The sequence below is a fragment of the Gastrolobium bilobum genome, unplaced genomic scaffold (genome assembly GCF_033153095.1).
Source record: "Gastrolobium bilobum isolate Gb01-03AN ecotype WA unplaced genomic scaffold, APGP_CSIRO_Gbil_v1 utg528, whole genome shotgun sequence".
Classification (NCBI taxonomy): Eukaryota; Viridiplantae; Streptophyta; class Magnoliopsida; order Fabales; family Fabaceae; genus Gastrolobium; species Gastrolobium bilobum.
Window position 1 is genome coordinate 79,460 of NW_026896851.1, and position 18,308 is coordinate 97,767.

The following is an 18,308-nucleotide window of genomic DNA, read 5'->3' on the forward strand; positions in this document are numbered from 1 at the left end:
AATTGGGGACACACAAATTGGAAGAGCATTATGCGATCTTGGGTCTAGCATTAATTTGATGCCCCTTTCAGTTTGTAAATCCTTGGGGATCACCGAGTTAAAGCCCACTTTGGCATCTCTTCAACTTGCTGATAAGTCTTTGAGGAAGCCTAGTGGTATTATTGAAGATGTTCTTGTAAAGGTAGACAAGTTCATCTTTTCTGCTGATTTTGTAGTGTTGGACATGGAAGGGGGAGCTGAGATGGCTCTTTTACTGGGTAGACCTTTCTTGGCTACTGCTCGGGCACTGATTGATGTTGAAAACGAGAAGCTTGAGCTAAGGATGAATGATGAGACCGTTACCATCAACGTCTTTGATTCTTTAAAACAGTCTTCTCACAAAGATGATTGTTTTAGTCTTGAAGTAAAGGAAAAACAAAGTGTAGCGGATGATGCCATAAGGGTGGATTTGAAGGAGCTTCCTCAACCTCAAAAAAATGTCTTCTTGGGTAATAAGGAGGCAGTGATTGAAGCACTGAAGGAAGAGGAAACTGAATTGAAAAATAAAGATCCTTTTCCCATACCAACAAAATTCTCAATGAGGATAATGACAAACCTGGGAGGAAATCCAAAAGGAGGCGTCATCCTATGCTGAAGAAGGTGCTGAGAAAAGAAGTGGTGAAACTCTTTGATACGAGTTGGAAGAGACATCGGGAGCTGAAATTTGACAAGAGACACCGAGATTCTATCGCTCGGAAACATCAAAGATTCAAAGAGTTCTTAACATAGCTTCTTGGTTTGGACCAAATCTGGGAATGGTGGTCTCACACACCAAGGCATCCAATACCACCAGATCCTCCATTTGTCAAGTCATCCCACGCTGCTGAGGGGGATGACATAGAGGGTTGAGTATATCTCCTTGCTGATGGAGAACTTGTATATTAGTTTATTTTTCTGTTTCGTATTTCTTTTCTTTAGTTACTTTGTGTTAGTATATTTTTTCTCTGATGTTTTAATGTGCGCATTATAGTTTCTTCTATATGCCACTGTTTGTTCTATTGTGGAGGTTTTTCTTCTTTCTCGTGGTTTAATTATTGCTGAGGACAGCAATTCTCTAAATCTTGGAATGGTAGGCAGGCTTGCACCTGAGAACTGCAATTCTTCTATCAGGGGAGATACTCTAACTCTTTTAATTTTCTTAGTTAATTTTTATAGTTATTTTGTGTGATATATATATATATATAAAAAAAATTGAACATGTTTTCTGAGCAAGTCCCAGGTTTAGATATGCTTTCCCTAGTTAACTTGCCTGATTCATCCTAGGAAACATGTTTTGTATGAACTTCTGGCATGATATTGTATGGGCATGAGTAGACTTCATGATTCCTCGTTTGTCTGAATTTTGTGTTTGAATGATTAATGATGCCTGATGTTTCTTTTGGAAGTCTAGCTTGACATCATAGCTGGTGAGGTTTTGTGCTTAAACACTTTTTATTTTTCTGAGAGACCTCATTGTTGTAGCATTCTAGAACTTGCTCTGTTTCTCTAAGATGCATGCATTGGTTGATATAATAAAGGTATTTTGTTCTTGTTAGCTATTGGCCAAAAATAACCACCTGTATGAATTTTTCCATTGCTAACCCCTTTGAGCCTGAGCCTTTTTGTCCATAATTCCTGATTGATGGCTTAACCTATATCCATGTGACTTACCTTAATTGAGATTGAATTACTGATGTGTTGAAAAATTAAACAAAGAAATTGAGGTAAGCTCCACAAAGGTCAAGTAATTAGGGGAGGTAAAATTTCATCTGAGCCCTTAAAACAAAAGGGAGAAAAAGAAAAGAAAAAGCAAGAAAAAGGAAAAGGATGAATGAAAAGAAAAAAAGTGGTTGATAGGAATTAATTCCCGAAATTCTGTGGGAATCTGAGTGGAGCAAAAATCATTGAGTTGAAGGTGTTAAAAATAAAATAATACCAGTTTTTCAATCTCATTGTTGTTTGAGCTACTAACCATAAATTCCTACCCTTAAGTCTGGCCAAGTTACAACCTGTGAAGTCCTTTTGATCAATTATGCATGTGTTAATGTTCCTCATCTTTAGGAACTTGAGAATATGATCAAGCTTATGGTAATGTTATTGCTGTGATGGATTGAGTGATTGTTACTCCCTTAAACACTTGAGTGCTGAGCGTTATATGATTATATTGGTGAGGGGTGTTCAAGCTAGATTCTGACATGTTCATGAGAATAGAAGGCTTTGTTAGGAGTTCTTTGCATTGATTCAGTCATGCTTAACATAATGATCTCTTGATTGTCTGTGTGATGTTGTGTTGGAATAATTGATTGTTTCCTGGATTGAGTCTTGTACATTGCTGGGGACAACAACGTTTAAATCTGGGAATGATTTGATGTGCCTCTGGCAAGTGTGGTTTTTCCAAGTTAAAATTGATAAGAATTGGGTCATAAGAGAGCAATTTAAATACATATTTGCTATTTATATTGATTCTTTCTATGTCAATAATATTCACCTTTTGGTTGTGTTTTTACAGGAAAAGTGGAGTGAAAATTACAAATTATAAAAAGCCTGTTGACGCGACTCCACACAGAGAAAAATTCCATCCGGGTGCAGCATAGGCGAAGGTCTAGAGAAATGGCGCCACTTAGCGCCAAACTCATGCTAAGTGGCGCCAAAGTGAAGCAGAATGGCGCCTCCTAGCATCATGGCGCCACTAGGCGCCCAACAAGGAGAAGAATGGCGACTAGGCGCCCAAGTCAAGGAGAAGTGGCGCGAGTTGGCGCCCAAAATGAGAAGGATGGCGCCAACTGGCGCCGAGTCACAGGAATTGGTTCTGAATTGCAGCATACATTGGGCAGGAAGTTGGCGCAAACGTGCGCCAAACCGGCGCCAACTGGCGCCGGGTTGCGGGATAGAAGTACCGTGTTATCTCGGGGGTATTTTTGGAAGAAGGAAAAGAGTCATATAAATATGATCCTTTTGACAGAATTAGGGATTCAGACTATTTCTTCAGAACGAGACCGACGGCAGAGCTCAGGAGGATTCTTCTACAGTTCTTCTTCTTCTCTTTTCTTCTTAATTTTATGCTTTTGAATATTGAATTATTTTAGCCATGATTATGCTTGGCTAGTTTTCTTTTATTGTAGTTAGGGTCACAAACCCTATGTGAACCCTTGTTACGCGGATTGATTTATAATTGTTCGTTTATATAATTATCTTTATCTTTACCTTGTTCGTATTTGATATTTTCTTTATTAGAATTGATCACTCTAATAGTTGATAATAGTTTGAGGGTTAGAACCCTAGATAGGGATATTGGGGTTTTCATGCTGAAAGGGGGTAAGATAACTGTTCGTATGCATGCTAGGAATAGATGTGTATTGAATTGCGGATGCCTAAATTATAGAGTTCATCGCTTAATTTTCATGAGGGGTTGCTAAGGGATTAGGATTCCAATTGGGGATTAAAGGGTTAAATTGCCAAGGGATTGGGATTTAACTAATTATTTTAGATAATAATTTATCCGAGTAATTTTATAAATTAATGTTGTAAATCAATTCAAAGTAAGAAGTGGGGATCATAAGGTGAGTGCGCTCTAGCTACAATACTTTTCTCATATTTTTAAATCAATTCTCGTTGTCATTGTTTTATTTCTCTTACATAAAAATATAAAAACAAGTCTTTATTTATATTGTTACTCAAATTCGATTCACAATTTTCCAAACAACAAACCAAGTTTTTCAACTTAAGGGGACTCGTTATTGTAGTACTTGGTTTACAATCCCTGTGGAGACGATACTCTACTTACTCATTATATTACTTGTGCGATCGGTATACTTGCCGGAGAGCATCAATACCTCTGTTCACCAAGCATCTTCAACTATCATCAATACATGTACTTGTCTTTCAGTCTCTACTTATCCTGTTTTATCTTCACCCAATGATTGGGTTGTTGATTCAGGAGCTTCAAGGCATATTTGTGCTCATTCTGGAGCTTTCATTTCTATGAGAACATTACATGGAAGCACTGTCACTCTGCCTAATCATAATTCGATCCCTGTTTATCTCATTAAGAATGTTCAACTCACACCTCAATTGACTCTGGAAGACGTTTTATTTATGCCTCAATTCAGATTTAATTTATTATCTGTGAGTGAACTCTCTACTAATTCACAACTCATGGTTACTTTCTTTCCCGACTCCTTTGTGATTCAGGAGTTGATTACCAAGAACATGATTGGCAAGGGTAACAAGCTTGAAGGACTGTATGTTTTTGACTTCCACAAACATTATACAGATTTGTTGAATAATGTTTTTCTTAACAATGTATCTGCCTAAACTTGGCATCATAGACTAGGACACTTGTCTAATAAATTCCTTTTTCATATGCAAGATAAACTGCATTGTTCTGAATTACATATAAATAATAAAGATCTTTGCTATACTTTTCCGCTTGCTAAGCAACGTAAGCTTTTATTTGTTTCCAATCACAATTTCTCAAAATTTCTTTTTGATCTTATACATTGTGATACATGGGGACCTTTTCAAACTACTTCATATTTTGGCTATTGCTATTTTTTAACCTCGGTGGACTGCACAAGGTTTACATGGGTTTTCTTGTTGAAAAACAAATATAATGTGACCTCTATTCTTCCTAAGTTTTTCAACATGGTTCTCACACAATTTGGCAGGAAAATAAAAGTAGTCACATCTGACAATGCTCCTGAGTTAGCATTCACTATTTTTCAATGCTCGAGGTGTGTTTGCATCAATTTACATGTGTTGAAAGACCTCAACAGAATCCTGTTGTTGAAAGAAAACAACATTAAGAATGGCGCGTGCTCTTTACTTTCAATCCAGAATTCCTCTTTCTTTCTGGTCAGAATGCATTTTAACTGCTGTTTTTATCATTAATAGTACTGCCTCCTCTTTGCTCAACTATAAGTCTCCTTATGAGCCTTTTTTTTATCACTAAGTGGTGGATTATTCCTCATTTCGGGTATTTGGTTGCTTAGCTTTTGCCTTTACACTCTCAGCACATTGACACAAGTTTCAAGCCTGAGCTCGCAAATGTGTTTTCTTGGGTTATCCTCTTGCCATGAAAGCATATAAACTCTATGATTTTAATAATTAGCAAGTATCTTCTCACGTGATGTGGTATTTCATGAAGACATCTTTCCTTTTCATGAGATCAATTTACCTAATGTATAAGTAGATGTTTTTCTAGATTTAGTCTTACCTTCAAAGCATCTTAATACTTTCGTTCCAGCAACTGATTCTCTTTCTCCTTCATGTTTGCTGGATCCTATTTCACTGAGTAATGTACCAACCTCTTCTCCGGAAATGATGATACTTTAGCTCTTGATGTTCCATCTCCAACAACAGCAGCTGAGTTATCCTTAAATCCTCTTCCTCGCAGGTCAAATAGATTATCAAAATCGCATGCTTACCTTCAGGAATATCATTGTAACCTTTCAAATCATAAGGAGGTCACCTCTTCATAAGCTTTATATCATCTGTCTTCTGTACTTTCTTATACAACGCTGTCTCCTTCATATAGGAATTTTTCTCTTAATGTTTCTTCCTATTTCGAACCTCAATTTTATCATCAAAATCAGCTTTCTATAATAGCGTGATGCTATGACAGCTGAGTTACAGGCCTTGGAAGCTAATCACATATGGTCTGTAGTCTCATTATCTCCTGGAAAACATTCTATTGGCTGTCGTTGGATTTACAAAATTAAGTTCAAGTTCGATGGCTCCATTGAAAGGCATAAAGCTCGACTTGTAGCAAAGGGCTGCACCCAATAAGAAATAGTGGATTTTATTGAAACTTTATCTCCTGTAGCCAAGTTTGTCACTGTTAAATCTCTTTTGTCCATTGCTTCAATTCAACACTGGACAATTCATCAATTAGACATTAATAATGCCTTTTTGAATGGAGATCTCTTTGAAGAAGTCTATATAGACTTGCCTCTTGGGTACAAACTTCAGGGGGAGACTTTTCCTAAGGGAAACAAACTTGTTTGTCGCTTGCATAAGGCCATCTATGGTTTAAAACAAGCCTCAAGGCAGTGGAATTCCAAGTTTTCAAGTGTTATTCTGCAACATGGTTTTGTTCAGTCAAAATTTGACTGTTCTTTGTTCACAAAAGGTGTTGGCTCTTCCTTTGTTGCTTTATTGGTCTATGTATACGACATCATACTCACCAGACTTGATCCAATAATGATAGTGTCTATGAAATCCTTTCTTCAATCACATTTTAAGCTCAAAGACTTGGAAAATCTAAAATATTTTTTGGGTCTTGAAATTTCCCACTCGCAGAAAGGTATTATTCTTTTCCAAAGGCATTATAATTTACAACTCCTTGAAGATACTAGTTTTCTGTCTTGCAAACCAGCCTTTGCTCCCATGGATCCTCGCTTTCAATTAAATGCCAAAGATGGAGATTTACTCTCGGATCAATCGCAATTTTGCAGACTAATAAGACATTTTCTCTATCTTACTCTTTCTAGACCTGACATAACTTGTGCCATGCACAAATTAAGTCAATTTGTGTCTCAACCTCGCATTATTCATTTGCAAGCTGCTCATCATTTGTTGAGATACCTCAAAGGCAGACCTGGGCAAGGGGTCTTCTTTCTATCTTCATCCTCCATGCAACTTAAAGCTTTTAGTGATGCAGATTGGGGAGGCTGCCCAGATTCTAGGAAATCTGTTATAGGCTTCTGTATTTTTCTTGGTGATTCTATGGTTTCTTGGAAAGCCAAGAAGCAAACAACTGTTTCAATATCATTTGTTGAGGCTGAATATAGAGCTTTGCAGCCACTGCTGCTGAATGGCGTTGGTTAACTCAACTTTTGCATGAATTGGGCTTCAAACTTGATTCTCCATCTTTATTTTTGTGTGATAATGAAACTGCTATTTATATTGCTTCCAATCATACTTTTCATGAGCACACCAAACACATTGAAATAGATTGCCATTTTGTACGTGATCAGGTCTCATATGGAATCATTAAGTTGCTGCCTATTCGATCTAGCCTTCAGCTTGCAGATGTTTTTACTAAGTCTCTACCTTATTCTTCTTCTCTGTTTCCATTGCTGTCCAAGATGGGAGTGTTGGATATCCACTCTCCATCTTGAGGGAGAGTTTTACAGTGAACTAAGTAGTTGTATTGTAACTATTTTAGTTTAGTTTCATTATAACTACTGTTTGCATTTATTTTTATTTGGCGTCACCTATTCTCCTTTATAAATACTTTTCCCATTATTGTTAGTAAGTGGTTTTTCATTCTTCTAGAAAATTATTTTCTCTCTCACAGCAACCCATTCCCTTCTTCATCTGATTCATGTGTAATATTTTTTGTTAAGTCTTCTTTCTCAAAAGCATTTGCATTTGTTGATTAAAAACTACTACTTTTTATTTGTTTATTTATATAATAAGCATATTGTATACGATACATCCCACTAAGCTAAACAAAAAAGTTGTCCTCTATAATATTAGTGTCAATAAAGCTTCAAGAATATTTGAATTAATTCACTTTAATATTTGGGATATTTTTTCCGCTATCTCTAAGCATGGCCATAACTACTTCCTCATTGCTTTGGAAGATTATAATAGCCATATTTGGGTCTTCCAGTTGAAGGCTAATTTCGGGGCAACTACAAGTATAAAAGTTTGTCAATTTTAACTATAATGCAATTGGATACTGAGGTTAAATTTGTTAGAAGTGATAATGAGCATGAATTTTCTTTTACTAAAACTTTATTATTTTAAAGGAATTGTTCATGGAAGAAGTTGCGTAGAAAGCCTGAGACACATTCTCAAAGTTGCTAAAGCATTATTGTTTCAATCCAACTTACCAAAAATATTTTGCTCATTGTTGAGATATATAGTCCCACATTGATTGGATGGGCAACTAATATGGCCTATATAAGGCCTTGGGCAGTCTCACCCTTTGAGCTAGCTTTTGGGGTGGTGTATCCCAAGGTTCTTTACATGATATCAGAGCTTGAGTGACTACAAGGTCACAAGTTCGATCCTCACCGTCCCCACTTTAAAGTGGAATTAAAATAAAAAGTACAAAAAGGTAAACCAAAAATTAGGCCTGTACAGTTCGACGCTTCTAGCCCAGAGAGGGGGCGTGTTGAGATATATAGTCCCACATTAATTGTGTGGGCGACTAATGTGGCCTTTATAAGGCCTTGGGCACTCTCACCCTTTGAACTAGCTTTTGGGGTGGTGTATCCCAAGGTTCTTTACATGGTATCAGAGCTTGTAAAGAACCTTGGGATACACCACCCCAAAAGCTAGCTCAAAGGGTGAGAGTGCCCAAGGCCTTATATAGGCCATATTAGTTGCCCATCCAATCAATGTGGGACCATATATCTCAACACGCCCCCTCACGCAAGATTCTTTTAGGCTAGAAGCGTAGAAATTGCACAGGCCCATTTTTGATTTACCTTTTTGTTCTTTTATTTTATTTTATTTTAATTCCACTTTTTAAAGCGGGAGACGGTGAGGCTCTGATACCATGTAAAGAACATTGAGATACACCACCCCAAAAGCTAGCTCTTGGGGTGGTGTATCCCAAGATTCTTTACATGGTATCAGAGCTTGAGTGACTACAAGGTCACAAGTTCAATCCAGGGACCTGTGGGTTATGGGCCCACCACGCTTCCGCTTCTAGCCTAAAGGGCTTTTGTGTGAGGGGACGTGTTGAGATATATAGTCCCACATTGATTGGATGGGCAACTAATATGGCCTTTATAAGGCCTTGGGCACTCCCACCCCTTGAGCTAGCTTTTGGGGTGGTGTATCCCAAGGTTCTTTACATGGTATCAGAGCCTCACCGTCCCCCGCTTTAAAAAATGGAATTAAAATAAAAAAAAGCACAAAAAGGTAAACAAAAAATGGGCCTGTGCAATTTCCACCCTTCTAGCCTAAAAGACTCTTGCGTGAGGGGGCGTGTTGAGATATATAGTCCCACATTGATTGGATGAGCAACTAATATGGCCTTTATAAGGCCTTGGGCACTCCCACCCCTTGAGCTAGCTTTTGGGAACTAATATGCCCTATATAAGGCCTTGGGCACTCTCACCCTTTGAGCTAGCTTTTGGGATGGTGTATCCCAAGGTTTTTAACATGGTATCAGAGCTTGAGTAACTACAAGGTCACAAGTTCGATCCTCACCGCCCCCACTTTCTCTTGTGGCATTTCTTAGCACAGGTAGGCTGGGCCTGTTGCATTGTCCACTCTTCAAGCCCAATGGGCTCTTGTGTGAGGGGGCGTGTTGAGAAATATAGTCCCACATTGGTTGTATGTGCAACTAATGTGGCCTTTATAAGGCCTTGTACACTCCCACCCCTTGAGCTAGCTTTTGGGGTGGTGTATCCCAAGATTCTTTACATGGTATCAGAGCTTGAGTGACTACAAGGTCACAAGTTCGATCCTCACCGCCCCCACTTTAAAGTGGAATTAAAACAAAAAGCACAAAAAGGTAAACCAAAAATTGAGCCTGTGCAGTTCCACGCTTCTAGCCCAGTGAGGAGCGTGTTGAGATATATAGTCCCACATTAATTGTGTGGGCAACTAATGTGGCCTTTATAAGACCTTGGACACTCTCACTCTTTGAGCTAACTTTTGGGGTGGTGTATCCCAAGGTTCTTTACACTCATATGCCATTCTTCATGCAACATGTAAGATTAATCGTGTCCCAACACCACTCCTTCAAAATAAATTCCCTTTTGTTATCAAAAAAAAAAAAATAAAAATAAATAAATTCCCTTTTTAAACTTCTACATGGGCAGGCACAAAATTTGGCTAACCTCAAGCACATTGCTCTGTCTTTCTAAGATATGAATAACGAACAAAAGGGAATTCAATATTTGATGTTTCCCCGAGGAAAACTTTGGTATCACTTTACACAATGTGTATTTCATGAGTGCATATTTCATAATCATTATGCCTGTAAGATATTCTCCTCCATCATCTAAATACACATTTTTCCACTCAGCCTTTTCTGAACCCTCACATCTCTCAGCATTCTCGCGAAGGGCTATCCAATCACATGTCATCTAGTTCTTTCTTATCAAACTAAATTCAGTATCAATGTCCAATTTTATGTAACCATTAACTTTAAATATTTGAAGACAGTTTAATTAATCAAATCATTTGAAATCAGCACATTTGAATTTTAATTATATAAATTAGTAAATAAAATATGACCAATGAGGTGGATTGAATAATTCGCCGTGTTCCAAAGATGAGACTAGACCAACAATTTTAACCCAGACTATATACATTTAGTTTGCGATAGGTGAAATTACAATTGGCTGACTCAAGTGGGCCAGATTAGCTTAAATGGGCCAGCCCAACCTGAAATAATCCTAACTTATCTACTTAACGTTCACAATTAGCCTGTATCAAATGCTATTAAAATTGTGCCCATTTCACTGATTATTCGTTTTTTATTTATTTTGTTTTTGGTAAGCTGATTATTCGATTTTTAACTCTTGTATACTCAGGTTTTAAATTATTTTCATGCATTGTTAATATGACCAGTTGACCACTAGCGCCTCAAGCTTTTAAATTTGTTTTTTAGAAGAAATTTTATTAAACAATTTTTTATAATATTTCTATTCTATAAAATGATTTTAAAATAAAAAAATGAGAAGAGTATAAAACACCACCAGATTGTTGATTTTTAGGCCCTTCCTCAAATTGATAGCCGTGGAATTGGAAATTCAACAAATCGACTTTCAAGTTTCAACAAGAAACAACTTAGGAGGAGAGAATTTATTGTGGTCCCGATCACTATTTTTTAGGTGGTCTCTTAGTGTAAATAGGAGGATAAAATTGAAAAAAAAAAAAATAATAGGGATAAAAAAGAAAAAAAAAATAGTGTTGTAAGAGGGAGCACCAAATCATTAAGTGGTCCTGGAACATAAAAAATATTTTCACTTAGGAGATGATATGACATTCTGACATATTAATTTTAAAAAAATATTAAATTTTGATACATTAAGACACATTTTGATATTAAATAATATTTTTAATTTATATAGTGTATATCATATTTAATATTCAAAAATTTAACAAAAAAGTAAAACTAAATTTATAATACCTATTAATTATACAAAGAAACATAAGATATAAATATTTATTATTATATTTTTAAATTAAAAATATCTTATATACTTTAATGAGATTTATTCGATATTTATATAATTTTATTATATCAATTTGATAAAACATCAATCAATTTTTTTCATAATATATAATGAAATTTTAAACATTGTAAATATCCAAACGTTAGATTATCAAAAAAATTATCGCACACGATAATTCATGTATTTTGAAATGTCAATCGGTGCTATATAGGTCACAGCCACAATCTGTGTGTGAATGACGTCAGTCACCAGAGAAACGTAAATATAACGACAAGATGAGGTTATAATTGTCATCTGACATAAATAAAGTGGAGTGGAGATGAAGCGGAAAATTCACGCTTCTGGTTTTCAATTCAATGTGGGCATTTTAAAAGCTTGATTGGATTCACTGAATTTTTCATCATTTCCCTCCAATTTTGTAAACGCACGCTTACCAAATGTTGGAAAATTTGGATCCAACATTAGGTTAATTTTTATTTTTTCCCCGCTACACCAGAAACCAGTGCCACCATAAAGGGCTCTAACTCTAACCAATCGTCATCAAAGTTCTCAAATAATAATAAAAAAGATCAGAACAAAAACTACAATTGTTCTTCTCGTCTCTCTGCTGCAGACTCTGCCTAGGGTTTCACTGTTCCTGTTCGTAATTGCATTCTCACTCAGGTACTGAATCCTTTACCTTGTTTCTTTCTGTTCTCTGTTTGTTCTGGATAACGCTGTTATATTATTACTTTCTGCCTCGGGCTTTTAGGGTTTTTCTTTTTTGCCCCTTTTTCATTTCAACTTTCTTTCTGGTATGGTCCCATAGTTGCTCTGTTTGGTTACTCTTTAATTTTTAAAATTCATTGTTTTTGTCCCCTTAGTTTTAAGTCTTGGGAAGTTTGAATAACCCATGTGAATATACTCAGGGAGCGCACTCTTCCCAATTGGATCTTTGTTATTTAATGCTCTGCTCTTTATCATATTTATGTAACAATAATTATTAAAAATGTTCGTTTTTGATGTTGAAACTGCATTTATGTCTGAAACACCAGATCTATCTCGTAGAGTTCATGTTATGTACCCTTTTTGTTTTTAAGTCCTCAAGGTATCTAGTTTGCACGATATGTTTTATGTGGCATATTTTCGGATTTTATACTGTAGTTATTGAGTTATAAAATTTATTTTTTTAGGTTTTAATGTTGTCATTAATACCCGAATGTGTCGCAATATGCATATTATGGTTCTTTGGTTTTGATTTTGATTTTATACTCTAGTAATCAAAAGTTTCAAATTAAAGAATTTCCATAAGCAGTTGTCTCCTACTCTTTTCTAGTCCTGGTGAACCGTATGGTTTTGTCAGAAACCTGTAAATGTTGTTGTACTTGTTTCCAGGTTGCCTTGGTATGGATTCTACAGCACAGTCATACCAACATCGCCCACTTTCAATCAAATTATGGCCCCCTAGCCAGAGTACTAGACTAATGCTTGTAGAACGGATGACCAAGAACCTTACTACTCCGTCCATTTTTTCTAGAAAGTATGGACTGCTTAGCAAAGAAGAGGCTGGGGAGGATGCAAAACAAATCGAGGATACAGCTTTTGTGACTGCAACCCAACACTTTGAGAAGGAGCCTGATGGTGATGGGAGTTCTGCTGTGCAAATTTATGCCAAGGAATCGAGTAAGCTCATGTTGGAAGCTTTGAAAAGAGGCCCAAGAGGGAAGGAGGATGGAGAGTTGATATCTGAAAAGGTTAGTGCAACTGCTGAAACTGTTTTTGACATATCTGGGGGTCGCAGAGCCTTTATTAATGGGGAGGATGCTGCAGAACTTTTGAAACCATTGAGGGGACCAAACTCTTATACCAAGATACGTTTCTGCAATAGAAGTTTTGGCTTGGATGCTGCTCGTGTTGCTGAACCCATCCTATTATCAATTAAGGATCAATTGAAAGAGGTAGATCTATCAGATTTTATTGCTGGAAGACCAGAAGCAGAAGCTCTTGAAGTAATGACTATATTTTCTTCTGCGCTGGAAGGTTGTGCTTTAAGGTATCTGAACCTCTCAACTAATGCCATGGGCGAAAAGGGAATTAATGCATTTCGGTCGCTCCTAAAATCGCAAAATAACTTGGAGGAGCTTTATTTGATGAATGATGGTATATCAGAGGAAGCTGCAAAAGCAGTTTCTGAATTGATTCCTTCCACTGAGAAGCTTAGAGTTCTTCATTTCCACAATAACATGACTGGAGATGAAGGGGCAATTGCAATATCTGAACTTGTGAAACGTTCCCCAGCTTTGGAAGATTTTCGGTGTTCATCTACCAGAGTATGCTCTGATGGTGGAGTTGCCCTTGCTGAATCACTTGGGACTTGTACACAATTGAAGAAGCTTGACTTGCGTGACAACATGTTTGGTGTAGAAGCTGGAGTTGCTCTAAGTAAAGTTATACCTGTATTTGCAGATCTTACAGAGATATATCTTAGTTATTTGAACTTGGAGGATGACGGTGCAGAAGTCCTTGCTAACGTGCTCAAGGAATCTGCACCATCACTGGAAATTTTGGATATGGCTGGGAATGACTTTACTGCGAAAGCTGCTACTTGTTTGGCTGCCTGTATATCATCAAAACAATTCCTCACTAAGTTAAATTTATCTGAGAATGAACTGAAGGATGAAGGTGCAGTTTTGATCATCAAGGCACTGGAAGGAGGTCATGACCAATTAAATGAAGTTGATTTGGGCACAAACTTGATCACATGGTCAGGAGCTAGGTTGTTGGCTGAAGCTGTTGTGCATAAACCTGGATTTAAGTTGCTAAACATCAATGGCAACTTCATTTCTGATGACGGGATTGTTGAGTTGAAGAATATATTTGCAAATTCACCTAATATGCTGGGTCCTTTGGATGAGAATGATCCTGAAGGAGAAGATATTGATGAGGAGGCTGAGGAAGATGCTGATCATGATGAATTGGAATCAAAACTGAAGGGCCTTGGGATTTAGGAATATTCTTAGGACTTAGGAATGCAACTTCTACTTCAGATTAATTTGTAGCCAATTAATATTTGCGTCAGACATACTTGTTTCAGACCCAATAGCTAGCTTAAATCTATGTATTTTAGATTTTCTATTCCATAACATGGCATTTTTGAAGTTTACCAGGTATATGATCTTAATATGTCTGGCAAGACAAGAAATGGCATTAGCTGCAGAAATTTTTGGACTATATTGTGCCATTTGATGACAATTTGTTATCTTTGATTGCTGGGTTTCTGCTCTCTTTTTCTATATCTTTGCACTTGATTCCATATGCAGATTATTTCAATACTTTAGACGGCATCGTATTTTTGCGTTGTGCCTTGTAGGCTATAAACAAAGCAAACCAATTGCAAGCATGGTATCCGAAAGCCATTGGGCATAGCTAACTTGACTGTAGCTACCGTAATGGTGCTTTTCTTGAATATCTACAAGCGGGCCTTGATATTTACTCTTTTTCCATATCTACTTAGTCAATTGTTTCCTTTTTTTTTTTTTTTTTTTTGCTTTTGACAAATGTGTTTTTTAAATCAGCACCGGTAGTGCGTTTAGTGAGCACTTGAAATGGTGTGTTGCAAGAACAGGTGCAAGTTGGAATGGAAATGATATTTTGCATGCAACCATGTCAACGGAAATTTCACTCAAGTTCCATTCATGAATATAATCTCGGCCAAAACTCTCAACCTCTTCATATTCGTAGCATCTTTTTCTAATACTTTCATTTCTCTAAAGTTTGCTAAATATTTCATCCCTGGTTAGTGTATCTAATTTGTTTCGGGTTTTATCAGGTGTCATTTTTTCGGTGAAGAATTTGACACCAGTTTCTATAGATCATTTATTTGGCTATCCCGTTATACATCTAGTACTCACCCTGCTATCCTTTGCATTGATGATTGGGAAGGTTTTTATGCTAAGATATCCTAATTGAGCTGATTAAGCTCTATTCTTTTTGTTTTATGTTACACAATGAGGAGAGAAGTAACTTTCTTTAATACACATTTAAATTGAGTAAACAAGAAATCGTACAATCTTGCCTAATCAATGTTTGTTACATTTTCGATATGAATGGATCACACAGGTACTGGAACTTTCAAGGCCTCTAATATCTTATCGTCTAGCTCGAATTGCATGGGCTTCTTGTCTCTCCCAATCTTTATGTACTCCTCGAACCGTTCTTTTAAGTCTTCAGGGAGGTTTGAGGTAGATTTCCATCCTAATTTAGTTTTGGCTGCTCTAGGTTCAGCATAGAAGTGCTGCATAATAATACATAGTTTATATAAATGGTTAGTCAAAAATAACTTAAAGAGGGTTGTATAATTGAAACTTGAGAAATGTCCACATATTGTACAATATGTTAAGCAAGACACTCTATACCCGTATCCATGCATTATGCCATCAGGTTTTGAAGTAGAATAGAAGATAGGGTATTAGTAACTACCGTAATGCGGAAAGGGAAAGCTTTCTTTGCATCGATTCCAAGAGCTTTTGGATCATAATGTACAATGTTAACTGGGAGCCCTGCAGCTTGAGCACACAGTTTGGCCATTCCATCTAGTGTCACTGCACGGTCACTCACACAGTTGAAAATGCTATGACTTGCAGCATCTGGTTTCTCAACAGCTAGAGTAAGCATGGAGGACAAGTCCCTAACATGAGATATGTTAGTGAGTTGCGATCCTGAGCCCGGAATTGGCACGGGTCTATCCCGAACAATCCCTACAAATTACAATGTACAATTTTTTTTCAAAGATGTCAATTAGTATAGATATTCAAGAGGTCTAGATATTGAAACAAAGCTTCATATGAACTAAAGGTTTATAAAAAATACAAAAAACTTGTTTAAGAATTTTCCCCTTACTATCAAAAAACCACTCTTCACAGTCTTTGTTGTTGCCAGACCCAGTCATGTACTGTGGTCTGAATACTGCCCAACTGTCAAAAGTTTCTTCAATGTATTTCTCCACTCCAACATGACCAGCATCTGCTTTAACAGCATCCTGTTCCACAGTTGTTTTTCACTTTAGCTTATGTAAGTGTCATTAGCATAATGGTTTTACAAATGCTATGATGAATATTCAACATACCCCTTCAACATGTGGAAGTTCATCCGTTAGTTTGTAGATTCCAGCACTACTAATGAACAGGAATTGCTTGGCACCAGAACTCTTTGCCCAATCTATAACAGGCCTAGAAGTGAAAAATTGATATTAGGATTTCTGTCTTACATAGAAGTTCCAGTTTATTTAGCAGAATTCTAACAGTTGCAGCATGCTAGCATAAACTAAAACAAAATTGTATGTGTTGCATGCCACTGTTCGTTAGCCTGTTTGAGTTGACAAGAAGGCAAACAAGTGCAGCATTGTGTTAAAGAAACACAAAATCATTCGTGGGAGCTTCATTTAACAATTTAAGATTTTGGGTTTAATTGGTTCTTGACATGGTATCTGATTCAACGATCAAGTGATAATGAGTTCGATTCTCACTGTTCCATTATTTTAATAAATATTTAATTATGGAATTTTTTTATTATTCACTCTTTAAAGCCGTACGGCATTTTATGTGAGGGGATGTATTAGAAAGTCTAATAAAAAATCATTAGATTGATTTTCACAAGCTTTTGGATTGAAATTGTTATTTACACATTGAACACAAGCTTAAAAGAATTAATACAACAAACCTGACAGCCTCAAGATCCTTGCCATTGTTGTCCAAAACCACATCAAATGCTTCCCCTCCCACAACACTCCCTACATCTGCTGGATTTCCCCATACTGTGCTGCCTCCAGCGCTAACAATTTCCTGAATATTTTTCAAACCCCACAATAAAATCTCCATCTAATGCTTAAAATTCACAACATTCGTTCAATGCAAGTAGCTAAATCCAGACATGTACACACACATAAAAAAAAGAAGAAAAAAAAGAACATGTCTTTGAGAATCAGAATGAGATAAAGATCATTAACTGTGAATCTGTTAAAAGGAGGTTTCTTCATCTTGTCTGAACTTTCTTCACCAACAGTGAGTATGGTGACAGCGTGGCCAGCACCAAGAAGCTCTTTAGCAAAGTAGAAACCAATCACAGCATGTCCACCACTGTTGGTATTTACGATGAGTACCTTCTTCTTATTCTCTGCAGCACTGGCACTGATGCTGAAGGCAGCAACATGACTAGTTAAACGTCTAGAACTTGAAGAAGGGTATGCCAGAGAAGTAGAAGGAGAAATAGATAGAGAGGAAGAGGAATGAAGGGAAGAAGAGAAAGAAAGGCGCAGAGAAGTAGAAGAATGTGAAAGTGGGAAAAGGGTGGAAGAGGATGCAGAGAAGAGAAGAGTAGGTGAGGATGAAGCAAGCGTAGCCATTGATCGTTAACTTTTCTGCTTTCACAGAGAACCAGCAGTTCTAGATAAAGCTAACCACCTTCCTGCCTCTTTTCTCATTACCAATATATTTGCTTTATAAGAAAATTTATTGTTTAGTATAGTTAATTAGTTTTTCTAATCAATAAGGACAAGAGACTAATATAAAACTTAAATATAGATGTCTATTGTTTAACTTTGATATACTCTTTTTTCTTCTTTTGAGCTGAAGTTTTTAAAAATGGAAATTTAATATTTTCCCTTTTTTGAAATAATAATAATATGGGGTTTACATTTGTCATTTAACATGACACAACGAAATTTTCTACACACAATATTTTGTGGGGCCCATACTTTTTGAAAAAAAAAACTTTGGCACACAAAATGAATCTCTATAACATTGTACAAGAAGCATCGACACTTTCACAGTTGACTTATTAGAAAGAAAGTAAATTTGGAAGTATAATTAATGTACATTTATTTATGGGTCTAGAATGAGTTTTTTTTTTCCCCACCAACAATCAATTTTTTAAATAAAGTGATTTTTATTTAATTTGTACATTGGATTATTTAAAAATAAAATAAAATAATTTTTTAAACTAAAATAAAAAAATAAAAGTAAAAAACCAAATATTTTTGTTAAAATTTAATTTTACTTTTTTTTTGGTAAACTTTTTACCTTATTTTTACTTAATGTCTATTTGACAAGTCTTATTTTTTGCTTCTTTTATTCCTTAAAAGAAGAAGTTTAGCTAAATATTTTT

The 18,308-nt window shown here is 36.3% G+C and overlaps 2 protein-coding genes across 2 annotated transcripts; one reads left to right on the forward strand and one right to left on the reverse strand.

Moving 5' to 3' along the window:
- Nucleotides 1–11,552: 11,552 nt before the first annotated feature.
- On the forward strand, nucleotides 11,553–14,334 carry LOC133302380 (RAN GTPase-activating protein 1). Its single transcript, XM_061502154.1, has 2 exons — nucleotides 11,553–11,831; nucleotides 12,543–14,334. Exon 2 carries the CDS (start codon nucleotides 12,554–12,556, stop codon nucleotides 14,153–14,155), a length of 1,602 nt encoding a protein of 533 aa, XP_061358138.1. The 5' UTR covers nucleotides 11,553–11,831; nucleotides 12,543–12,553; the 3' UTR covers nucleotides 14,156–14,334.
- A 757-nt stretch (nucleotides 14,335–15,091) lies between these two features.
- LOC133302379 (chloroplast stem-loop binding protein of 41 kDa a, chloroplastic) lies at nucleotides 15,092–17,623 on the reverse strand. Its single transcript, XM_061502153.1, has 6 exons — nucleotides 17,152–17,623; nucleotides 16,866–16,987; nucleotides 16,273–16,375; nucleotides 16,047–16,185; nucleotides 15,627–15,904; nucleotides 15,092–15,441 (listed from the first exon to the last, which is right to left on the reverse strand). Exons 1-6 carry the CDS (start codon nucleotides 17,545–17,547, stop codon nucleotides 15,259–15,261), a joined length of 1,221 nt encoding a protein of 406 aa, XP_061358137.1. The 5' UTR covers nucleotides 17,548–17,623; the 3' UTR covers nucleotides 15,092–15,258.
- Nucleotides 17,624–18,308: the final 685 nt, after the last annotated feature.